We start from the raw sequence: 19,304 nt of genomic DNA, 5'->3' as shown, positions 1-19,304 counted from the left end.
CTCATATACTTGTCAATACAACACATGTAGCCTATATACATTATTGTATGTTACCTATCTGCTTATCTGTACATTCTGTGCTCGTGAACAGTGGCGAAATGTAATTGAGTACATCTACTCAAGTACTTTACAGGCACACGTTCTTGAGTATTTCCACTTTATTTCGTGTTTTATACTCAGTGGTGTAAAAGTAGCAATAGTACATTACAAAAATACTTCATTGCAAGTAAAGCCTCTCATTCAAAATTGTACTTAATGTTGCACAGTATGTTAGTAAATGTACTCAGTTACTTTCCACTACTGCCGCTACTTAACTACATTTCATTGGGAAATGTAATGAAACTTTGTACTGCTCTACATTTATTTAGTAGCTGTACTCACTGGTTACTTTGCAGTTCAAGTTATAGTAGGCCTATGCAAAAGCAATGATGAGCTCATAAAATACAGTGCATCTCTGCTGTGTGCACATAATACATTAGTCATAGTAAGTAGATAATAATTTAATATATCGTATCACGCGCGTCCCAAATTGTCATGCGACCACATCTCTGTACTTTCGTGGGCAAATAAACATACACAAAGATAGGAAGGACAATTACCGCTGGTAACCACTAGTTACAGAGAAACAGCGCAGGAAAACACCCGGTGGTGGTGATGTTGACTGCATTACAGAGGAGTTGTCATTCATTCAAGTTCATTCGGCCGGAAATGATAACAACATTCACCCTGCAACAAAAGTCGTTTTTCTTTGGTGATTGCCCCTTTTGATATGGTGATCGGGAGACATGTGATATGCTGAACGGAAGGAGCGCCCAATAAGCGCAGCAAAACATGCTATTTAGCCAAAACGTGTTTTGTATACGCCCGAGAGCAAGAAAACAGTGAGAATTCAACAAACGGAACAACAGTTATCTATTTACAAGGGATACGGCTGTAATAACAGTACATATAATTTTATTACGAGCTCACTCCTTCTATTGTCTTTCCCTTCTTGACGTCACTTCTTCTGAGGATCATGGAAAATTTCCCCTCTCCCACTCTGTTGGGCTATGTAAAGGGTTGGACGTGATTCCATTTTAATTACGATTTTTGCCCGAGCACCTGAAGGCAGCATTTCACAAAGGAAGGAGTGGCGTTTATAACCGCTGTACATTTGTTTCAAAACCACTCAGTCAGGGAGTTTTACAGTAGAAATTTCCAGAACTCCATGTGTAACATCAAAAGATTAAATTTGAGTCTTCTTTAACTCCCACGCAGAAGTTACTCACACTAATAGTCACTTTGTTTACTCCCTTGCCAGTAACCCGAGGTCAGTTAAAGAGAAGTGACCCCAACTTAATCACAGATTAGATTATGGTGGGACTGTCAATGTCATAAAAGAATTCATGGAATTCATATTCACTGATGTTTTTTATTGATAGCCTCCACTCTACAATAGGCCTGAACAGGCTTTAACACAGACCTAATTTAAAAGTACTACACCCTGCATGCAAATATAATTCTACCTCCCTGGAGCGGTCAGGAAACTAACAAATGTGTGGAGCTGTGTTCTTGTACAGATAAGTAAACTAACAGGCACATGGTGTGTTTACACAAAGTTCTTCAGAAACATTGTCTCATGATCTTATGATTCTGAAATCACAGGAGGCTTTCATGAGCAACACACATTACTTCAAATAAAAGTGGATGAAATGAGCTAAAACAGGATATGACTCAATCCAAATAATGACACTGTACAGCAACAACAACAACAACAAAAGATAAGCACATTGTGTTAATATTTAGGTCATTTCATTACCTCTGGCTTATTTTGTTTATAAGGCTTTTTGACATGTTAGGCTGCACATAATAATTGAATGGATAAAATGAGATTCATTTATAGGCTTTTGCTTCCATTGATTCCTGGGGAGCCTGGTGATACCATGAAGCCTTTTCTATGTTGAGTGCAGCGCATACAGTGGCTCTGCTGATCAAAATCACTGAACCAAAATATCGACTGTACCTTTTTTAAAAAGATGCATTTGTCTAATTTTAACTTTGATAAAAGAGCTTAGCTTGTATCACACATGGAGGTTTTCAGACTGATCTGTGGCTACATTTCTTGCTCGCTGCATGGTTAAACAGCGCCATCTGGCGTTTAGGACTCTAATAACATTTTGGCTTGCCTATGTCTTTATATACACTATGTCGATTCTAGCGTCAAGGTTGGTCTTTTTCAGAAAGATTTCAACTACTTCTCCCCAAATATTTCCGCTCATTTTTTTTTACACCGAGGAAGCCTTAGACTGTTAATAGCACAATTAATATCTGCTCCTTTCCCAGTGACAGCAAATGCACTGTAAAGAACATGGTAAAGTCAGTCTTTTACTCAATGGCACACATATAAACAACTAATAAAATGGCTTTGTCTTGTAACAAAGCGTGAGTGCTGTCTTGCGAAACAGATCTACTGTACACGTGTTGAGTCATTATTTAATACTTAAGACTTTGGCTCTTAACTGTACCGCTGGAGGGCGACTCTAACTTCCTCTCCCTAGTACGGGTTCACCTCTCTACAGACACTGATCCTGGATAAGGTTTGAAACTCACTATCTCCTCCCTAAACTATCGCAGCTAGGACGCAAAATCTGATCCCAGATCATCGAAGAAAAACGGCAAGGGGAGTTCTGATAAGGGGTTGAAGAAGCGCACTGCTAGTACCCGAGCTGCTAAATTTTAAGACAGACTCCCGCCTGGACCAATCAAAATTGCCCAAAAACAACAAACGACCAATAAGAACGGCAGCTTTAAAATCTGTAAGGCGGGGCTTCCGAGTGGGTGTGATAAACAGCAGGAAGAGGCAGGTGAGGTCAAATACACTGCTAGAATTTGGACAACGTGAGGCTGTCTCCAGGAGAGATACACAGGTAGTCAATTGTGGTGAAGCAATAGCAGACGATATAGTTTGTAACGAAGCTATTACAGTTTCGTTAAGTTATAAGTGCGGCGGTGTTGGGATGTAGTTTGTCCGTGTCACGTTAATAAGCAGTTAACAGCGAGAGCGTTAGCTAATGCTAACGTTACCTGACGCGTGCTCGCAGACAGCTCGGTAACTAACGTCAGAACAGAAGTAAAATTATGACATTTGCTTGTCAGAAGTCCATAATATCATCTCTTTAGAGGGAATGCACAGTGCATTCCCGCATAGCATTAGCTTACTAGCTAAGAATTACGATAGGTAGTCACTGCACTTTGCATCATCCTCTGGCATTGATATTGTCTTTGAGAAGTCGTGTCACGGTCACAGCTGTCATGTTTCACTCCATGCCCCGTCGCCCGATCTGCGAGATCGGTGTGAATACAATGAGAATCCAGAGCAGCAGATCATTCAGGCGGACTGTCGAGGAAGGCAGAGGAAAGCTGGAGAGGGTCCCGTGGCTGGGAAGGAGCATGGGCCTGCTGCTGTCCTGGCTGCAGAGGGCAGGTGCTAGTGAGGCCGCGGGATCTGGCCAAAAGAGGAAGGGTTTGCTCTCTATATTTGCGGACCACTGCAGCTTTGTGACCGGACAGAGGCTTCGACGTGCTTGTCAGATTGGCGAGCTTTACTCAAACCTGTACTCCGAGCGCACAAGGTGGAACCTGGTTGGGAACATATGGCGCAGATTTCAGAGCAAGCATGCCCCCACTGGGAAACTTGTCGCGGCCCTGGCTGGTGTCTTCATGTGGGAGAATGAGAAGATTCAAGATGAGGAAATTCGCAGGTCGGGAATCTTTTTTTTTCTTAAAATGCACACAGGTATGCAGTTGTGCTGACATACAGTGGGGTGACAAACTTAGAGCAAGAGGAGTCACTGCATGTTTTGATGAGTAGGACTATGCCAATGGCCTTCACATTAACCAGATATCATCCCAGCTGAATAAAACCTTTCAGAAAAACTTTCAGAATCAATGCATAGGCACACTGAAGCTGACTCGACATCTTACTAAGACACTTTAGTTTTCCCTTCAATTTCACACCCATCTGTATGTGCTATGATCTATAATGTCAACTGTGCAATATGCTAAACACCCCGCTCTGATATTTGCATCCCTTTTGAAGGTGTGGATTTGAGCTACAGGCGCTGGAGACCGTCAAAAGTCTAAGCACATCCTCTAGGACCGTGGCTAGACAACAGGACTCTGATTGGGAAATTGTGATGGAGAAGAAAGACTTCAGAGTGTGGAAGCGGCCCATTCCCAACAGTCACCTCTATGAATACAGAGGTCAGCCAATGCACAATCTTACATGTGTCACCAGGAGTCTGAAACACAGATAAAGCACACATTCACATTTCTCCCTTTTGTGCTTTGAGCTTTTTCCTTTCAATTATGATGGTATTATACAATTTATCTGAAGAGTTAGCATCTTTATATGTCTTTTAATTGCAGTGTTGGGCTCTTACAATGATGTCACACCAAGACAGTTCTTCAATGTACAGGTACAGACATTTCAGATCTCATTTTGTTTTACTAGGGATATGTCAATTAACAAAGAAATGAAGTGAAACCAATCACTTATTCTACTTAGATACTGGCTTGCTTGCAGTGAGAAAACAGGAAGTAGGAGAGGGCTGTGCTCTTAGCTCTTTATCTGGGTTTTGAGTGTGCACCGATCTCATCTCTGAAGTCTCAACTTATGAACCATGACAAATGTCAGTATTACTGAAATGACAATTGTCTAACTGGTAATGAGAGTCATCTGGTTGATGATTTAATATTTATAGCAGTGGAACTTTCACACGTGATTATCTTATTCATTGACTGTGTACATGGGACATTTATAGTAGCTTGTTATGCATTTTCATTACCCAGCTGCTCTTGCACAACCTGCATGTTTGTGCTTTATGTGTGCAGTGTAAAAGTAACCGTAACACTCTTTGTGCTATATTAAGCGCCTTGCCCCCGACTCCTACTTTCTCCTTTCCCCCAGTTGGATACCGAGTACAGGAAGAAGTGGGATTCTCTGGTTATCAAGCTTGAAGTGGTGGACAGAGATGTCGGCACAGGCTCTGAAGTTGTGCACTGGGCTACACACTTTCCTGTGAGTTTCTGTTACCTAGTGCAGGTTCACAAAGCACTTCTGTCTTTTGTTTTTTAAGCCAAGTGTGAAGGACATTTGCAATGACATCTGGTCACCGGCAAACAAACACTAGCCATGTTGTATTAATCAGTTTGTAGTTCAGATTGTCAGCTGTTACATAAACTTGTTTAATCTCCCCTCACAGTATCCCCTGTACTCAAGGGACTATGTGTATGTGCGCCGCTATGATGTTGATGTCGACAACAACCTGATGATCTTGGTGTCCAGGTGGGACTTTAAAAAAATTTGGGATTTTGGGAATTTTCGATGTAATATTGAATTAAAAACTTTAATTCTCTCTGTCTTATTTCATCTTGTGTATTTGGATTTCTGTTGTACAGAGCCGTGCAGCATCCCAGAGTCCCAGAGACTCAGGAATTTGTGAGAGTACACTCATACCAGTCAAGGATGGTCATTCGCCCTCACAAGTCCTTTGATGAGGTTGGTGGTGAATGTGTTGCTACAAGAATTAATTTAACTTGCCCAGTGCCCTGTGTTTTGTAGCCACTGAGTCTGACTGTGTTTTTCCTCGCAGAATGGGTTTGATTACCTGCTGACCTACAGTGACGACCCTCAGACTGTCTTTCCCCGTTACTGTGTGAGCTGGATGGTGTCAAGTGGTGAGCTCCTTTCATTGGTTGAAACCTAAAAATGTTACGCAGCTTCGCTTGCGGTTACATTCAGATTTATGTGCATATTTGTACTTTGTGACTGGGTTTGTTTCCTCACATAAGTTTCATTTTTGCGAGTATTTGTATTCCCCTTGATAATAATGAAGTTTTGTCTTTGCACCTGACAGGTATGCCTGATTTTCTGGAGAAACTGCATACTGCTGCCTTGAGGGCCAAGAACTTGGAAGTGGGGATCCACGACTACGCGGGTGTCATTAAATCTGGTGATACCAACCGCCAACCGAGCCAGGAGCGCCTCAGTGGAGACAACACACACACGAGTGGTCCTGGACAGATCTACGCCTGAGATGGATATTTTGTAGATTAGGGGTTATATTGGTGTATTTTCACTTCCACTTGAACTCAAATCAAACCCTCCAATACCAACTATTTACAAACTGCAAATGGAAGATGCAACCCACAGTAAAGACAAATATACTGAAAGTCCATCCATAGACATGGTCATATTGGTTATAAATGAGTTGTCACATGAACAATGCACTGTATTGGTGACAGTATTACTGTCCTTTGGTGCAAATGTTGCCATGGAAATTGTCATCCAGACTGCTGGCCTTGGCACAATTTTTACTCAGCCAACCAATGCCACGTGACATTTCTTGCCCTCTTTGCAACCGTTGGTAAGATCGAGCCAAAATTCCTAATTGTAGAGATGCTTTTTGCCAAAGCACAGTTTCTCTCAGTTTAATGTTCTTTGTCTTGACCTCCATTGTTTGACAAGGCTTGACTTTAAAGGCTGCTCAGGCAGCCAGGAGCCACAATACTCTTAGTGTCTGTGGTGTGATTTCAGCAAGATGTCGCGCAGTATTGGACATAGAACTGTAACTACGACTGGCCTCTGGTCAGCACTGTAACATTAAACTATGGCCAAGACGTGCACTGAGATGAAGGCCTGCATTTGAGGCCTCTGCAGCAAACACTTTCCAACACACTTCTTCATTTCATGGATTTAAAGCAAGTTCCTGTTTGCTTGCAGCATGTTGTGATCAATGTTTGATCTTCATATAACCGAATCGAATGGATTAAAAAAAAAAAAAAAAAAAAAGAATTTGCAAATGATGCTGTTACTGGAACCGTTGTCAACAGAACTGAAAATGTAGTGGGGTTTTTTCATGTGTTTTGGGGATGGCATTGGTTGGCTTGTCAGCACAGCAGAGGTTTCACACTGTCCGCCTCACCGTATCTGTGTTACTGTTCAAAACTGCCAGCAATGACAAAACAGCCTTCTGAAGATAAACCTGTCCTTTAGCATTAGGGGCATAGTGTCTTATAACAACCACATAAATCCTCAAAAACAATGGTACTAAAGCGCTTATAGCAAGGCGACCCTACAGACACATTTTAGTAAACTAGTGCCCTTTCAGAAAAACATTAAGCACTTGTTCCACATCACAATCCATATGCATTTCATAGAAGTTAAAAAAAAGTCCCATTTCAGCTCAGAAATGATTTTGTTATCCCAGTGTTAACGACAGCTCTCACTTTAGTTTGCACTACTGGAGTTATGGGTGTTTGTGTTTTCTATGTGTTACTGTAGATCTTGTACATTCATAAAACCATAGCCTGTGCACTGGAACTCCCTGCTCTTATTAGCAGAACAAACTAACATTTGTTTCCTGCATTGCTATTCTTCAATTTTTGTTAACAATGTGAGTCCTACTAAACTCCATACAACTCATCCTCATTAACTGTTTGCAGGGTGTTTTTTGAATGTACAAAGAGCACCACATGTTGTCGAATAAAACATTGCCTAATAAAGTACACTGTTTACAGCCTGACAATCTGGTGCAAATATATTGAAATATTATTATATATAATATTGAAATCCATCTGTGTTTAAAATAAAAAAACATCTCATCTTGTACTAAAGTGTAAAGACATTTGTTGTAGGTGGTACATCAAAGTGAATCAGCTGCAGTAGTTGTTTCAGGATAAAGCAGTACATGGGGTTCCAATTTGTGAAGGAAATTCTTCATCTAGTATTAATATATCCCCACTGTGTCAAAATATGTATAATTCTATTCTACAGTGAAATACTTCCTGCTGTTTCACTTTTTTAGAAATGGCAGTATAAGATATGAGGTACGCTTGAGATCTCGAACGTGTGAGGAAATGTTTTTGATATTTATCTCTTGTGTGGTCTAACAAAACTGTGAGAAATTAATGAGATCATACTGTCGCATTTGAACATTATGCAATATTTGTTTCTGTTCAGCTTGAGAATGTAACATTTTGAAGCTCTGCCATATGTAGACACCTGCGTGCCACCTGCAGTAGTCTGAAAGGGTTGTCACATGCTGTTTCTGTTTTTTTCTTTCTGCAGGCAGTATAACATTTATTGCTATTTGTAACCACATATGAATTACTTTTAGGAATTGTTTGGTTAATTCTATGAGCCGGTGCACTTGTAACCCTGTGATTTCAAAAGTTATTGAAATGGAAGATCAACTAATCAAATCAAATAAACATCTTCATGTGTGTCAGTTTGTGTGTGTTCAGCTGTCCATTGTGGAGCTGTCTTGGTAGAGAAAAGGGTGAGCAGCCTTGTGTTTGTGCAAAGCAGACACTGTAGTCCTGTCTAATGGGATAATCTGTGAACCCTATATTCCCTGTCTGGGCATGAGGTCAGTGACAGGCTGCACGGTTTACTCTAAGCACTGTCTGCTCAACTAATCACCTTGAAACAAGAGTCACTGTTGACATAAAAGTGAAGCTGTGCCCTAAATCAATGTTGCATATCATACAGTGTGTACTTCAAAGTAATCGTGTCACTATTTTAGCAGTAAATAAAAATACTTACGAAATGATGCGTGTGGAAGACCATGTATGACGTTGGTTGTCAGTCAAACTTTGAGAAGCTACAGCTAGTTAAACTTCTTTTCCTAAGATTTTCTGTTCTCTTTTCTGGTGTGAACAGCTGCTTAGAATCTAGGTTTTAATTACCTCTCAGTCTCGTGGGAGAATGGCCAATGGGAAGACATTTTGACATGTGACCATAAGGAAATCACAGGTGCAAGTAATAGAAGTAATGAGGGCTGAATGCTTTTTGGCTGCTTCAGTCTCAGCCCTGAAAAGTCACTGTCATGCTCTCATGGCTTACTACAACACTTGGATCAAGTAGAGCATTCATATTATTGGAGACACCTGTGCTTTTCAAAATGTGAAGTAATACATATAATAATGACTGCATTAAGATGCCAGCTGCAGCTGAGTAATAGCACACCACCTCATCTTCGGTCAGAGGGCAGTTTGATAAAATTAAGCTGAAACCAACAATAACAATTACAATTATAAATATTTCTTCAGCATAGAGCACATTGACCCAGTACAACATAACAAAACAAGGACCTTGGTGTACTTCACCACTGTAATGGTCTTTATGGCAGTGATTCAACCAAAAAATCTTACAGCAATATTTTATAGGGTACATTACCATCTAAAGTAAAGACTGAATTCATTAAATTAAGAGTCATAAAGAAATGAAGAGTCTGGTTTCATTCAAAATTTATTGGTTGAATGCAGTAGTTGTGATTTGAATTATGAGACATCACAGACTGAATTCAAAATAAGTAGCCAAGCACTGAATGGAGACAAGAGTAATATAATTTTATCATCATTTCAAGAACATAAACTCACTGTCTAAACCACCTCGGCTTTTATGTCTGAGGCATTGCGCAATGTCTCATTGTTTGATTTACAGGTCTGTGGTGTGTCTGCAGTCTTAAAGGAGTGCACATGGTTTTTAATATATGACCTCTACTGGCTGAAATTATTAGCCACAGTTAAAAGCCACCGAGCACTTACTGTAATTGATCGTTTCCACAAATCTGCCATATTGGAACCAGCCAGCTTGTAGAAAATGACAGCTTTATCTATATGAATGCTATAAACCCTGCAAGACCCACACTCTCTTACACTGTAGAAAAAAATCAATTCATTCAAAATGAAAAGAAAAAAAAACCTTTGATGCCAGTAAAACACACAGGATGTTCAGATGATATTTATTGGTCACAGTTCGACATCTTAATACATCACAAGATAAAACTAATTAGAGGATGTACGTGATACAACTGTATAACATGTAATTAAAAAAATTAATAAAGGTACCTTGCAGTTATTGGTCCTTTTGTATGTTTTCCTCAACAGTTCTTGACTACGTGCTCTACAGTCTGAATTTACTCCAAATATTTAAGTTTTATTGCACTGTTTTACTATTTATTTCCTGTATAGCTTTAAATGTTAAAAAAAATGTACATCAGCGACTTGAAATTTCAAAATTGCTTAGAAGTTCACAACTGAAAGCCGATGGTGCTCCGAAGCCTCCAAGGTGCTTGGCACAACCATGGACAGAAGACGGACTGCATGGTTAGATCAAGCACAATGGGGTCCTGGGCAAAGACAAAAAAAACCCAACTCAGGATCCAGCTCGGTATGAGGTGTCCGATGGACTTGAAAGTTTAACTGAATTTGTAAGAAAGGAGAAAACCAGTAAAACACAAAATATCTTTTTCCTTTCATCAGACGTAGCTAACTTGTTCTCGGTGAGCATGGTTAAGTATCAAAACCCCTAAAAGAAACATAACATCGTCAAAGTATTTTCTGGATTCTTGCAGTTGTAGGGACAGTCCCAGGGTTGGGTAGCATCTGTAGCCCAACAGACGAAAAAGTCCAAAGGTGTGAGGGAGGGGATCTGTGCGCATGGACTGACTGTCCCAAAAAAATGGCACCACTGGTTTTACACTGTGAAGAAAGAATTGTTACACAGCTGCAGTTAAGAGCATCTGCAGAATAAAAAGAAACGATTAGTCATAGGTCACACTCACTGCGGAAAAAAAGGGCTACACCCTTCCTGCGCACAAACTGCGTCAAACCCCTCCCTCCTTGTCCTTCGCGCCCGACTATACCAGACACGGTGAAAAATAAAATAAAATAAAAAATCTAAAACTTCTGTTCTTTGGTACAACCATTGAAATTTTCAACATTTTCAAGAAAAGACTTAGAGCAGGCCTGAGGAATGATGGCTCAATCAAATTAGTTCTCCATCAGTCTATTGGGTGTTCTTCAACTGATCAATGGAAATAGAGTTTGGGTAATTCATCAGTGATCTTAGTACAAACTGCAGCATCTCACAAGAGTCCAGTCACTGAAATTTACCATGTAATTGACTAAATGAAAGAGTCTTGGTGGCCAGAGACACAGTGAAATAGTTATAGCTCTATCGCTGTTGTCCATCTAAGGACATTTACCATCTGCTCAGAGTAAAGACACAACCATTCCTGACGTTTTAGTCCTAACTGTGTTATCGGTCACTGAGTGCAATGTCAAGAGTCATGATACCATCAAGCTGAAAGAGCTGTTTCTCCAAAAGGTTTGACAATCTTGTTACCTTCACTAGCGTTTCTTTCAGCTTCCCCTGGGACATCTTCCTAAAATGAGTGGGCATGGTGCGATAATCAACTTAGAGCTCAGGCAACTGAACCACTTTGCGTGATGAAATTACACCATGATGCATATTAATGCACCCATAGAGAAAAACCCTGCATCTGTAGTGACAAAATGGCATGAAAATGGGAGTACTTTGGGTGAAAATGGTGGGCGGTGGCGGTGAAACAGACCTCTGTGTTTCAGAACAATGAGGATGTTTCAAAGTGATGCCATGCGGCTGATGGGAATGGTGTGATGGTTTTTATGCATAGATGATTGTGATACGTTACAATACTTTCTTACCTTGTTTTTGGTGTATTTTCTCTCTTAAAAAATTGACAAGGATGACCACAGTCAGGATGTTTCAGGAGGTTTCAAACTTTCAAAATGTATAAATCTCACAATCTGAGTCTAAATTTTACTGAAGAATGTTTAAATGTTCTCCGTTATATATCATTAAAAATAAGTTAAAAATTTAAGGCACAAAACTACATAAAATATTTTTCAGACTAAAGATCACAGTGACCAACCCAACAAATTACCAATACAACACCAGAAATATGAGAGTTAGTCATAACTTACTCTGTATTTTACTGACAATGTCCAAAAAGTCACTTCTATATCATCTGGTCTTTCCAAGCAACCCACCTCTCCATCCGCTGGCCCCAATGTCGATGCAAGGTGCAGGCGGTTGAGGGGCGATGAAGGCGGTAAGGTGCTCTGAGCTCTGTCTTGGTGTCTTCCAGCTTGCTCTACTGGAGACAGACTGTCCTGACTGCGTCCTCAGCACCCTTCAAGTCCCCATCTCCTGCCCCTCCTTCAAGCTAGGAGGGGTTGGTGATGTTCTCTTGGGATAGGTGCACTGGCAAGGAGGACTTGGTCGGGCTCGGATTGGATGTGGGTTGGGGAGTTTGGGGGGGCTGCTGGTTCCGCATTTCATAAATATTAATACAGAGTCCTCCCTCTCCAAATGGGTAGATTCTTTAATTTTGTTAGAGGGGGAAGCGCTTTATTCACTTAATGGCTTTTATTAGTGCCCGGTCTTCAACTCTTTCATTAGCTAAAGTGCTGCTATAATTTACAGGGTAAAAGGGGGGTGGGGAAGAGGCGGTGTCTGGGGAGGGTTGATCCTGCTGCTGCTGCTGCTGGACAGCCAGGCATTGCCTTCAACCACTGCAGCTTTTCCTAAAAAGTGGTTCTCTCTCAGTAAGAGCTGTAGTCTAAAACATCAGATACACTCTTGATAGTACCCTTATTGAACTATTGTAGCATTGCTGTAGGTGTTGTGAGCATGTTGTCTCTCTTGCACATTAGCTTTTTATATATCCATTAACTTGAATCCTGTTGCATATCTAGATCCTTGTCCATCATCCAGTTTTGTGTTACCAATAATTAATGGACGATACTGATAGCACTTTTGAGCATTAAATGGCTTCTTATATGTGAATGGAAAAAGATTTTGTGGTCATGTAAAGCAGTTTTTCTCCTTGACCACACAATGGATTCAATCCATTGGGGAATCAGGAATTTAGATTATTTTTCCATTGCTATTAAATATTGTATGATTTTTATATTCTCTGTGTAAATGCAAATACACAAGATTGTTTAAGTTTCAGTTGTCTATTCTGATATTTTGTAACATATATATAACATTAGACCAAATGTACAGGTTAGTTTATTTAACCTGACTAGGCTACCACCATCATCTTTGCAGATAGATTTGCATATTAAATATGCTGTGAAACAACCACACACACCCGCTCAATTGTTTGCAGCTTTGTTGTTCAGTTCAATGGAGTTTAGTCTTTATTCTTCGGCTATCCAGTCTGGTAATATCATACTACTGTCTATATTTATTCGGGTATGCACTGGCGCCACTCACTATAGTCACTGGCTAGTATTAGGTGCTCAGACACAAAATGGCTGCTACGGTTCATACAGATTGCAACATATTGACATTAGATAATGCTTGCCTCCAGAAGTGCCCCTGGGTCTGATGAAATGCTCTGTATTTTTACTCTGCGGAGTCTTGTTAGTTGCGAACAGCTGGCGTATGATGTCCCCAGACTGCATCTGAGTGAATGAACTGATTAACCTGAGTGGCTGTCCTTACCAGAGAGAGGGGGTGGGCCACCAGCCTGAATAACTGCCTTCATCATCAATGTCACATAAATCACTTAGCTGGACAGGGCTTTCAAATGAGACTTTTTTTTTCTCCGAGTCAGACTGAAGTGGTCGCACTAACACTGTTGCTTAGTGCTGCTGTGTTTCTGAGGGAGACCATGTTAACTGTGATGAGATTCAATGATGCAACATTTCTGTGACGCTTGACCACATGTAGCACATCAAATCCTATTGATTTACATGGAGAAGTGTGTCTGGGTAAACTTGTTATTGAATACATGCTAACATTCATATGGACAGATCAAATAAATCTATTAAAAGCTTGATAAAAAATTTTAAAAAAATAAAAGGTAAGAGAGGCAAGATTCCTTTATGTTTTTATTGAACAGATTTTTTTTTAGATTTTAATGCAAGCCTTAACCAATATTCAATATGAACTATTCATGGTGCTAAGTACTGTTGGTTCTTTTAATTAGATACAGTCATGTCATTGTTTTTAAATTAGGGCAAAAATCTGGGAACCACATGACACAGATGCTGTGATGGATATGTTTGGTTTGGTTTACTGAGCAACTGTACAGAACACTTTGTGATACTCAGGCCATGCAGTGAATTTAGACTCCTTTTACTTTTTCACCAGCTGGATAACGTCTTCATCCTCCAACACGTGGTCCTTGCCCACCTTCTGAGGATTGTGTTTCACAGATGATCCCCACACGAGAGCACTGAAAGAGGAAGTTTTTACAAATCACCAAAATTATTGTAAATGAAGAATCCTATGTAGTAAATAGGATGGACATGTTTCACTTTACATCATCTTATAGAAACAAAGGAGAAGAAATGGCGAATCATCATGCAATCATCCATAGCTTAATAACACCAGTAAATTCAGAATGAAGATTAATCTATTCTTTCTTTGCTATAGAAACAATGGTTCTGCACTATAAAGTAACCTATGGTGTACAATGACATCTATCAGTTACAAAGGCTCTCTAATCGCACGTGTCACTGTTTGACCCATTCATTCCCTGGAGGATTGGTAATGCTTAGCAGCACTAACGTATCGACTGATTCATGACCTCAGCTCTCTCCATCTGAAGATGGTGGTGCGACACATTATCTCAGATCCTAATCCAAACCCTCCACTTAATGCTTATTTGGTGTACCTTGCCATAAAGAGGGCAATGGCAGTGTTGTTTTAAACCCTTCAATGACCACTTGTCATTCTGTTGTAAGGTTGTTTTATCAATGTGTTCTATTCAGAAACATTGTTATCCTTGAAGACAAAGGCAAATAAATTAGCTCAAATGCAGAATGATGCATGTAAGCAAACCTATGATAAACTGGATGTGACAGAGACGTAATGAAAAGGTGGGAATAAAACAACTGTGCCGGTGCTCAGGCGCAGAATTCTCTTTAAAACTGAAAAAATTACCCCAGGTTCACAATACTCACTACTTGAATTCTTTGATGAGGTTTTTGTGAATCTTTAAGCAGAAATCCTCGACCGCAGTTCGACCGTCAGGGAGTACAACAGGAGACGTGTAGTCAGGAAGCTGTCCTTTGGGTTTGGTGTAGCTGCAAAGTTAAACCATCATCTCAGTCAAATATTCAAATAATCAACGTCCCTAATGTGCTGCATTCAAATCCCCAACAACCTTGTGGCAACTGGATTAACAAAACTCTTACATGCGCACAAGCTGTAGGTAGTCCCACATCCTCTCCAGCAGGTCGTCGAAATTCCAGCGGTGGTGGGCCGAGATAGGTACACAGTGCGGCACCTTGTAGATGATGTCGAGCTCCTCGATGGAGATCTGATCGATTTTGTTGAGCACATATATGCATGGGATGTAGACCCTGTTGTGACAAGAGACTATAAGCGGCTGCTGTCCATGAAATTGCTGCACATCAGCAACCATCTGTGTTCAGCAAAAGTGACATGAAATCACACCCTTATGTTGTTTTTGACTGTTATTACTGTCTTGAAAAAAAATCCAGCTTATTTTACCCTTTTAAGTTATTTTATTCAATTAAACTGAGGAATGCTATTTCCATTGGTTTCTAGTTAAGAGACAAGAAGAGATTACACATCTTTAAAAAAGTGGTCTGAAAATATAAATGTGGTTGGAACCCCCGTACAGCACACAAAAAGCATTTTCAAATTTATCTGCATTGAGGTAGTAGGAACTGAAATTGGATTTTAGACTCCTACAGGCCACACCCACTGGGGATGACTAAGGAAAGGCCCATTCTGGCACTTCAGCAGCTTACCGATTTCCCTCCACTACGTCAATGAGGTCATCAGCTGTGGAGTCGCTGCGCAGAGTGATGTCGGCGTTGTGGATCTTGTACTCTGCCAGGATACTCTTCACTGTTTCAGCATCCAGCTCAGTTTGTGCACACTAAAGAGAGAGGGGGGGAGGGGGGAGAGAGCATAAATACTAGCATCCTCATTATCTCATTATTGGGTATTGTACAATTGACATCATGCTTCTAATACACCACAATGAAAATCCATCAGTAAAATAATACAGTCACAGGAAATTGTTAATAGAATACAAAACAAATGCTGATATTTTGCAGAAATGAAATGTAATCTCATGCATGTCCACCAGAGAGCAGCATCAAAAGGTGTTTGTTACCAGTGTGAAGCAACCTAACTCTGTAAAAATGTGTTTTCCACATTTCAGTTCCTTTAAATAACTTCTTTGTACCCGCTGTTGATCAAAAGCTTTTACACATTTGTTTAAATTAATGGGATGCCAGAAAAATACCCATCATGAAAATTAGCTGACAGTTGACTACAGACACCCCTGACAAGTGAAATCCTACACGTCACAGTTACAGCAGTATCACATCAGGTTCTGATAATCTCCAGCTCATCGGTTGGTTTAATGACAAGCTGACAACTAGTAATTATAACACTGTCACTCCTCTCACCACTAAAATCAACTAAGAATTCCAATCAGCATTACATTATTCTTTTCTGTGAATAAAATGTGAAAATTGTTTAGAGTTTACACCTCTGCATTTAAATTGCTGCTGTGCGGTGTGAGACATACTGTAGCTGTGAAGTTGATGCCTCCTTTGTCCTTCTTCTTGAAACCGATGTTGGGTGGTTGCTTGTTCAGTCGGATGCCAAAGCCCTCCAGCTCATGTTCTATTAGTTTCTTATGAACAAGAGGTTTCAACACATCGAGCACTATGAGGATTAGGTTGCAGGTTCGAGCCACTAAATTAGAAAGGAGCAAGAAAACGAACACTGGTTAGAGCAGAGTGGATTATGGAGTCACACTGCTTCTGTAGCAGATATGGCATATTTGTGCAACCATTTCATAATCATAATGCAGGTTTTACATTTTCCTGCCACTAGTGGAGCCCACAAAATGTCTAAATATAACTGTGTGGTTTTAACAGTGTAAATTCTTTGCTAAAGCAATACCTCAAAGTTTTCTGAAAGCAAGCTTGTCTCTGCCCCTATAATGATCAAAAATCCCTCGAGGCAGAAATTAACCTGATTAAATCATGGCCTTAAAACACCATCTTTCAATCTTTAGATGCCACCAGAAGCACATAACAAGACAAGTGTCTCATAATAATAAAATCTTGTATCAGTCTTAGCAGAGACTTCACTAATCACATCTTTACCTGCGATGACCTGTCTGCCTCTTCCCTTGCCATCCTTAGCCCCCTCAATGATTCCTGGAAGATCCAGGAGCTTTAAAAAAAGAAGAGGAAGAGAACAGAAAATAAGCAATCCACTGAAAAAATAGTTAACAGAAAACACTTTTACAGGTACTGAACAAATAAGAAATGCTTGTACCTGAATTTTGGCACCTTTGTAGCGAATGACTCCAGGTACTGTCGTAAGAGTGGTGAACTCATAGGCGGCAACCTCAGAGTACACACCTGCAAGGTTACTTAGCAGTGTAGACTTTCCCACTGAAGGAAAACCGACGAAGCCAACACGAGCGTCACCAGTTTTTGCTACATCGAAACCTAAAACACACACCAAAAAAACTTAATTCAAACCAAATACCCACTATGATGGTTTACAGGACAGAATGGGTTTAAAGGCTTGTTTGTTGATAAATCTAGGTGAGAATAGTAAGTGGACTAGGCATTTAAAAACTGTGATCTTACCTTCTCCTGTTCCACCACCACTGCCTCCCTTTGGTGTGATGAGTTCCCTCCTCAGTTTGGCAAGACGTGCTTTGAGCAGACCCAAGTGGTGAGCTGTGGCCTTGTTCCTCTGCGTTCTGGCCATCTGTAATTAAAAGTAACAACAAGGTCTCAAACTTGTTCTTTGCCTAACAATTTTGTAATAACCAGTGAGACACAGAGAAGGAAGTTTTTACCATCTACAGTCAAGTATAATTTAATATTACACTACTAAAGCAGACTGGCAACTTGTGCAAACAGTGTGTTTTCCCTGCCTTTGACTCATCGCAAGTGGGAACAGAGTATTTGCTTGAAAAATTAATTACTTCTCATAATAGTTGATTAGTTTTCAGTCACTCAACCAATCATTTCAGCCCTAAAAATAGCGTTTCCTACATCCACAAAAGTACCAACTTAAAAAAATGACATTCTATGATTACCAAAGTGAAGGTTTTCATATTACTGCTTGTGTCAGGAGGAGACAGATGACATGTTGTAATGACATGACATGTACTGATTATTAAATTGCATTGCTTGAATTGAGAATAAAAGGAAATATTCAAGTGTTGATTACAACAAACCATGAATGCAATGCTATCTTACTGAGGTAAATAAGTGTTTGTGTTCAAACTGTATGAAGAGGAGGTAATGTGTTTTCCTGTACGTGGCTTCTCAGTATCACCACCTGCTCTGTTAAACCATGCGAGACAGCACTACAATCTATAAACTTATTTAGTGAGATGATATCAATAATCTTAAAAGGCTCATATTTATGTTCGTGCTTCATCCTGTACCATCTCTTCTCCAGGTTTTGAGATAATATAAAGTTTCCGATTACTTCTCTTTTTCTCCTGCTAACATTTCGTAGTGAAGTGCTATTTTCCACTTTCTAACCTTTTAAATTTTCAACTGTCCCTCTCTTAGATACCATTTCTCATAGTTTAGTAATTTTAGCCTCGGTCGGGAAAAAAATCAGACGCGGTTACTAACGTTAATGTGGTAGTCAGCCTGTCAAACCGTATCCATGCTTAAGACCAGGGGCTAGCGACATTCCCCAAACTATCTTATTTGGTTCATAATACGTTTACAAGTTATAAAAGCACTTTAAATAAACGCTATAACCTGTCAAGGAACTGCACACCTGGAATAATATGTAAAACGCGAGGCCCAGCTGTGGGAGCTAGCTATTTATTTGCTAGCGTTAAAAGCTAGCGGTTAGCTAAAACGTGACTGATTCATTGGGTTACCTTGCTAGCTACTTTTCCCTTACCTCATTTTCAATCTCCGCTATTTTGGCGAGTATACTCATGGTGATGGCGATTCCCGTGTACAATCAACGCTATCGAAAGAAGTTGGAAAGATCTAACATAGAAGTTAGCAAAGTTAGATTTAGTTTAGCCAGCGCATAGATCTACACCACGCAAGTGCCGCTGTGCGCTGCTTCGCGGGAAATCTCGCGAGGACATGGTTGTGAAGATAAGCACTGAGCCCGGTGTACTGACTTACAGGATAGAAAAAAATATGGTACCTGAACAGCCAGACACAACAACGTATTGCCACTAGCACTAGCTGCTCAAATTAAGATTTTACATGAAAAACATATATAAGCGTATAAAATACAGCATTGGTAAAAGGTTGAACTGGTGGCTCCCAACCTTTTTTGACCTAATTGTATACAAAGTTAAAGGGGCCATTTTTCTACAAGTTTTTTTCCCCTCCATTATCTCCTACATTACCATAAAACAGAACCGACACCTGGCTAAAGCAAAGCTAAACATTTTAACTATGATGAAGGAGGATTTATTGGA

At 40.1% G+C, this 19,304-nt stretch overlaps 2 protein-coding genes across 2 annotated transcripts; one reads left to right on the top strand and one right to left on the bottom strand.

The window, feature by feature from the left end:
- Positions 1–2,804: 2,804 nt before the first annotated feature.
- On the top strand, positions 2,805–8,270 carry stard7 (StAR-related lipid transfer (START) domain containing 7). The gene is made up of 8 exons (XM_018670524.2): positions 2,805–3,740; positions 4,079–4,242; positions 4,408–4,457; positions 4,949–5,059; positions 5,244–5,326; positions 5,440–5,539; positions 5,634–5,718; positions 5,898–8,270. The coding sequence occupies exons 1-8, from the start codon at positions 3,292–3,294 to the stop codon at positions 6,074–6,076; spliced, it is 1,221 nt and encodes a 406-aa protein (XP_018526040.1). The 5' UTR covers positions 2,805–3,291; the 3' UTR covers positions 6,077–8,270.
- A 5,430-nt stretch (positions 8,271–13,700) lies between these two features.
- On the bottom strand, positions 13,701–18,959 carry drg1 (developmentally regulated GTP binding protein 1). Its single transcript, XM_018670539.2, has 9 exons — positions 18,767–18,959; positions 17,479–17,602; positions 17,159–17,334; positions 16,984–17,053; positions 16,398–16,567; positions 15,607–15,737; positions 15,025–15,192; positions 14,791–14,913; positions 13,701–14,060 (listed from the first exon to the last, which is right to left on the bottom strand). Exons 1-9 carry the CDS (start codon positions 18,803–18,805, stop codon positions 13,961–13,963), a joined length of 1,101 nt encoding a protein of 366 aa, XP_018526055.1. The 5' UTR covers positions 18,806–18,959; the 3' UTR covers positions 13,701–13,960.
- Positions 18,960–19,304: the final 345 nt, after the last annotated feature.

The sequence above is a fragment of the Lates calcarifer genome, linkage group LG9, assembly GCF_001640805.2.
Source record: "Lates calcarifer isolate ASB-BC8 linkage group LG9, TLL_Latcal_v3, whole genome shotgun sequence".
NCBI lineage: Eukaryota > Metazoa > Chordata > Actinopteri > Centropomidae > Lates > Lates calcarifer.
This window is presented reverse-complemented; position numbering and strand designations above follow the sequence as displayed.

Coding starts and splice junctions, on each gene's coding strand:
- stard7 (XM_018670524.2), top strand. CDS start 3,292: ATGTTTCACTCCATGCCCCGTCGCCCGATCTGCGAGATCGGTGTGAAT. Junction 4,243..4,407: donor TCACCTCTATGAATACAGAG/GTCAGCCAATGC, acceptor TTTTAATTGCAG/TGTTGGGCTCTTACAATGAT. Junction 5,327..5,439: donor CTGATGATCTTGGTGTCCAG/GTGGGACTTTAA, acceptor TCTGTTGTACAG/AGCCGTGCAGCATCCCAGAG.
- drg1 (XM_018670539.2), bottom strand. CDS start 18,805: ATGAGTATACTCGCCAAAATAGCGGAGATTGAAAATGAG. Junction 17,054..17,158: donor ACAAAGGTGCCAAAATTCAG/GTACAAGCATTT, acceptor CTTTTTTTAAAG/CTCCTGGATCTTCCAGGAAT. Junction 15,738..16,397: donor GCATCAACTTCACAGCTACA/GTATGTCTCACA, acceptor CTCTCTCTTTAG/TGTGCACAAACTGAGCTGGA.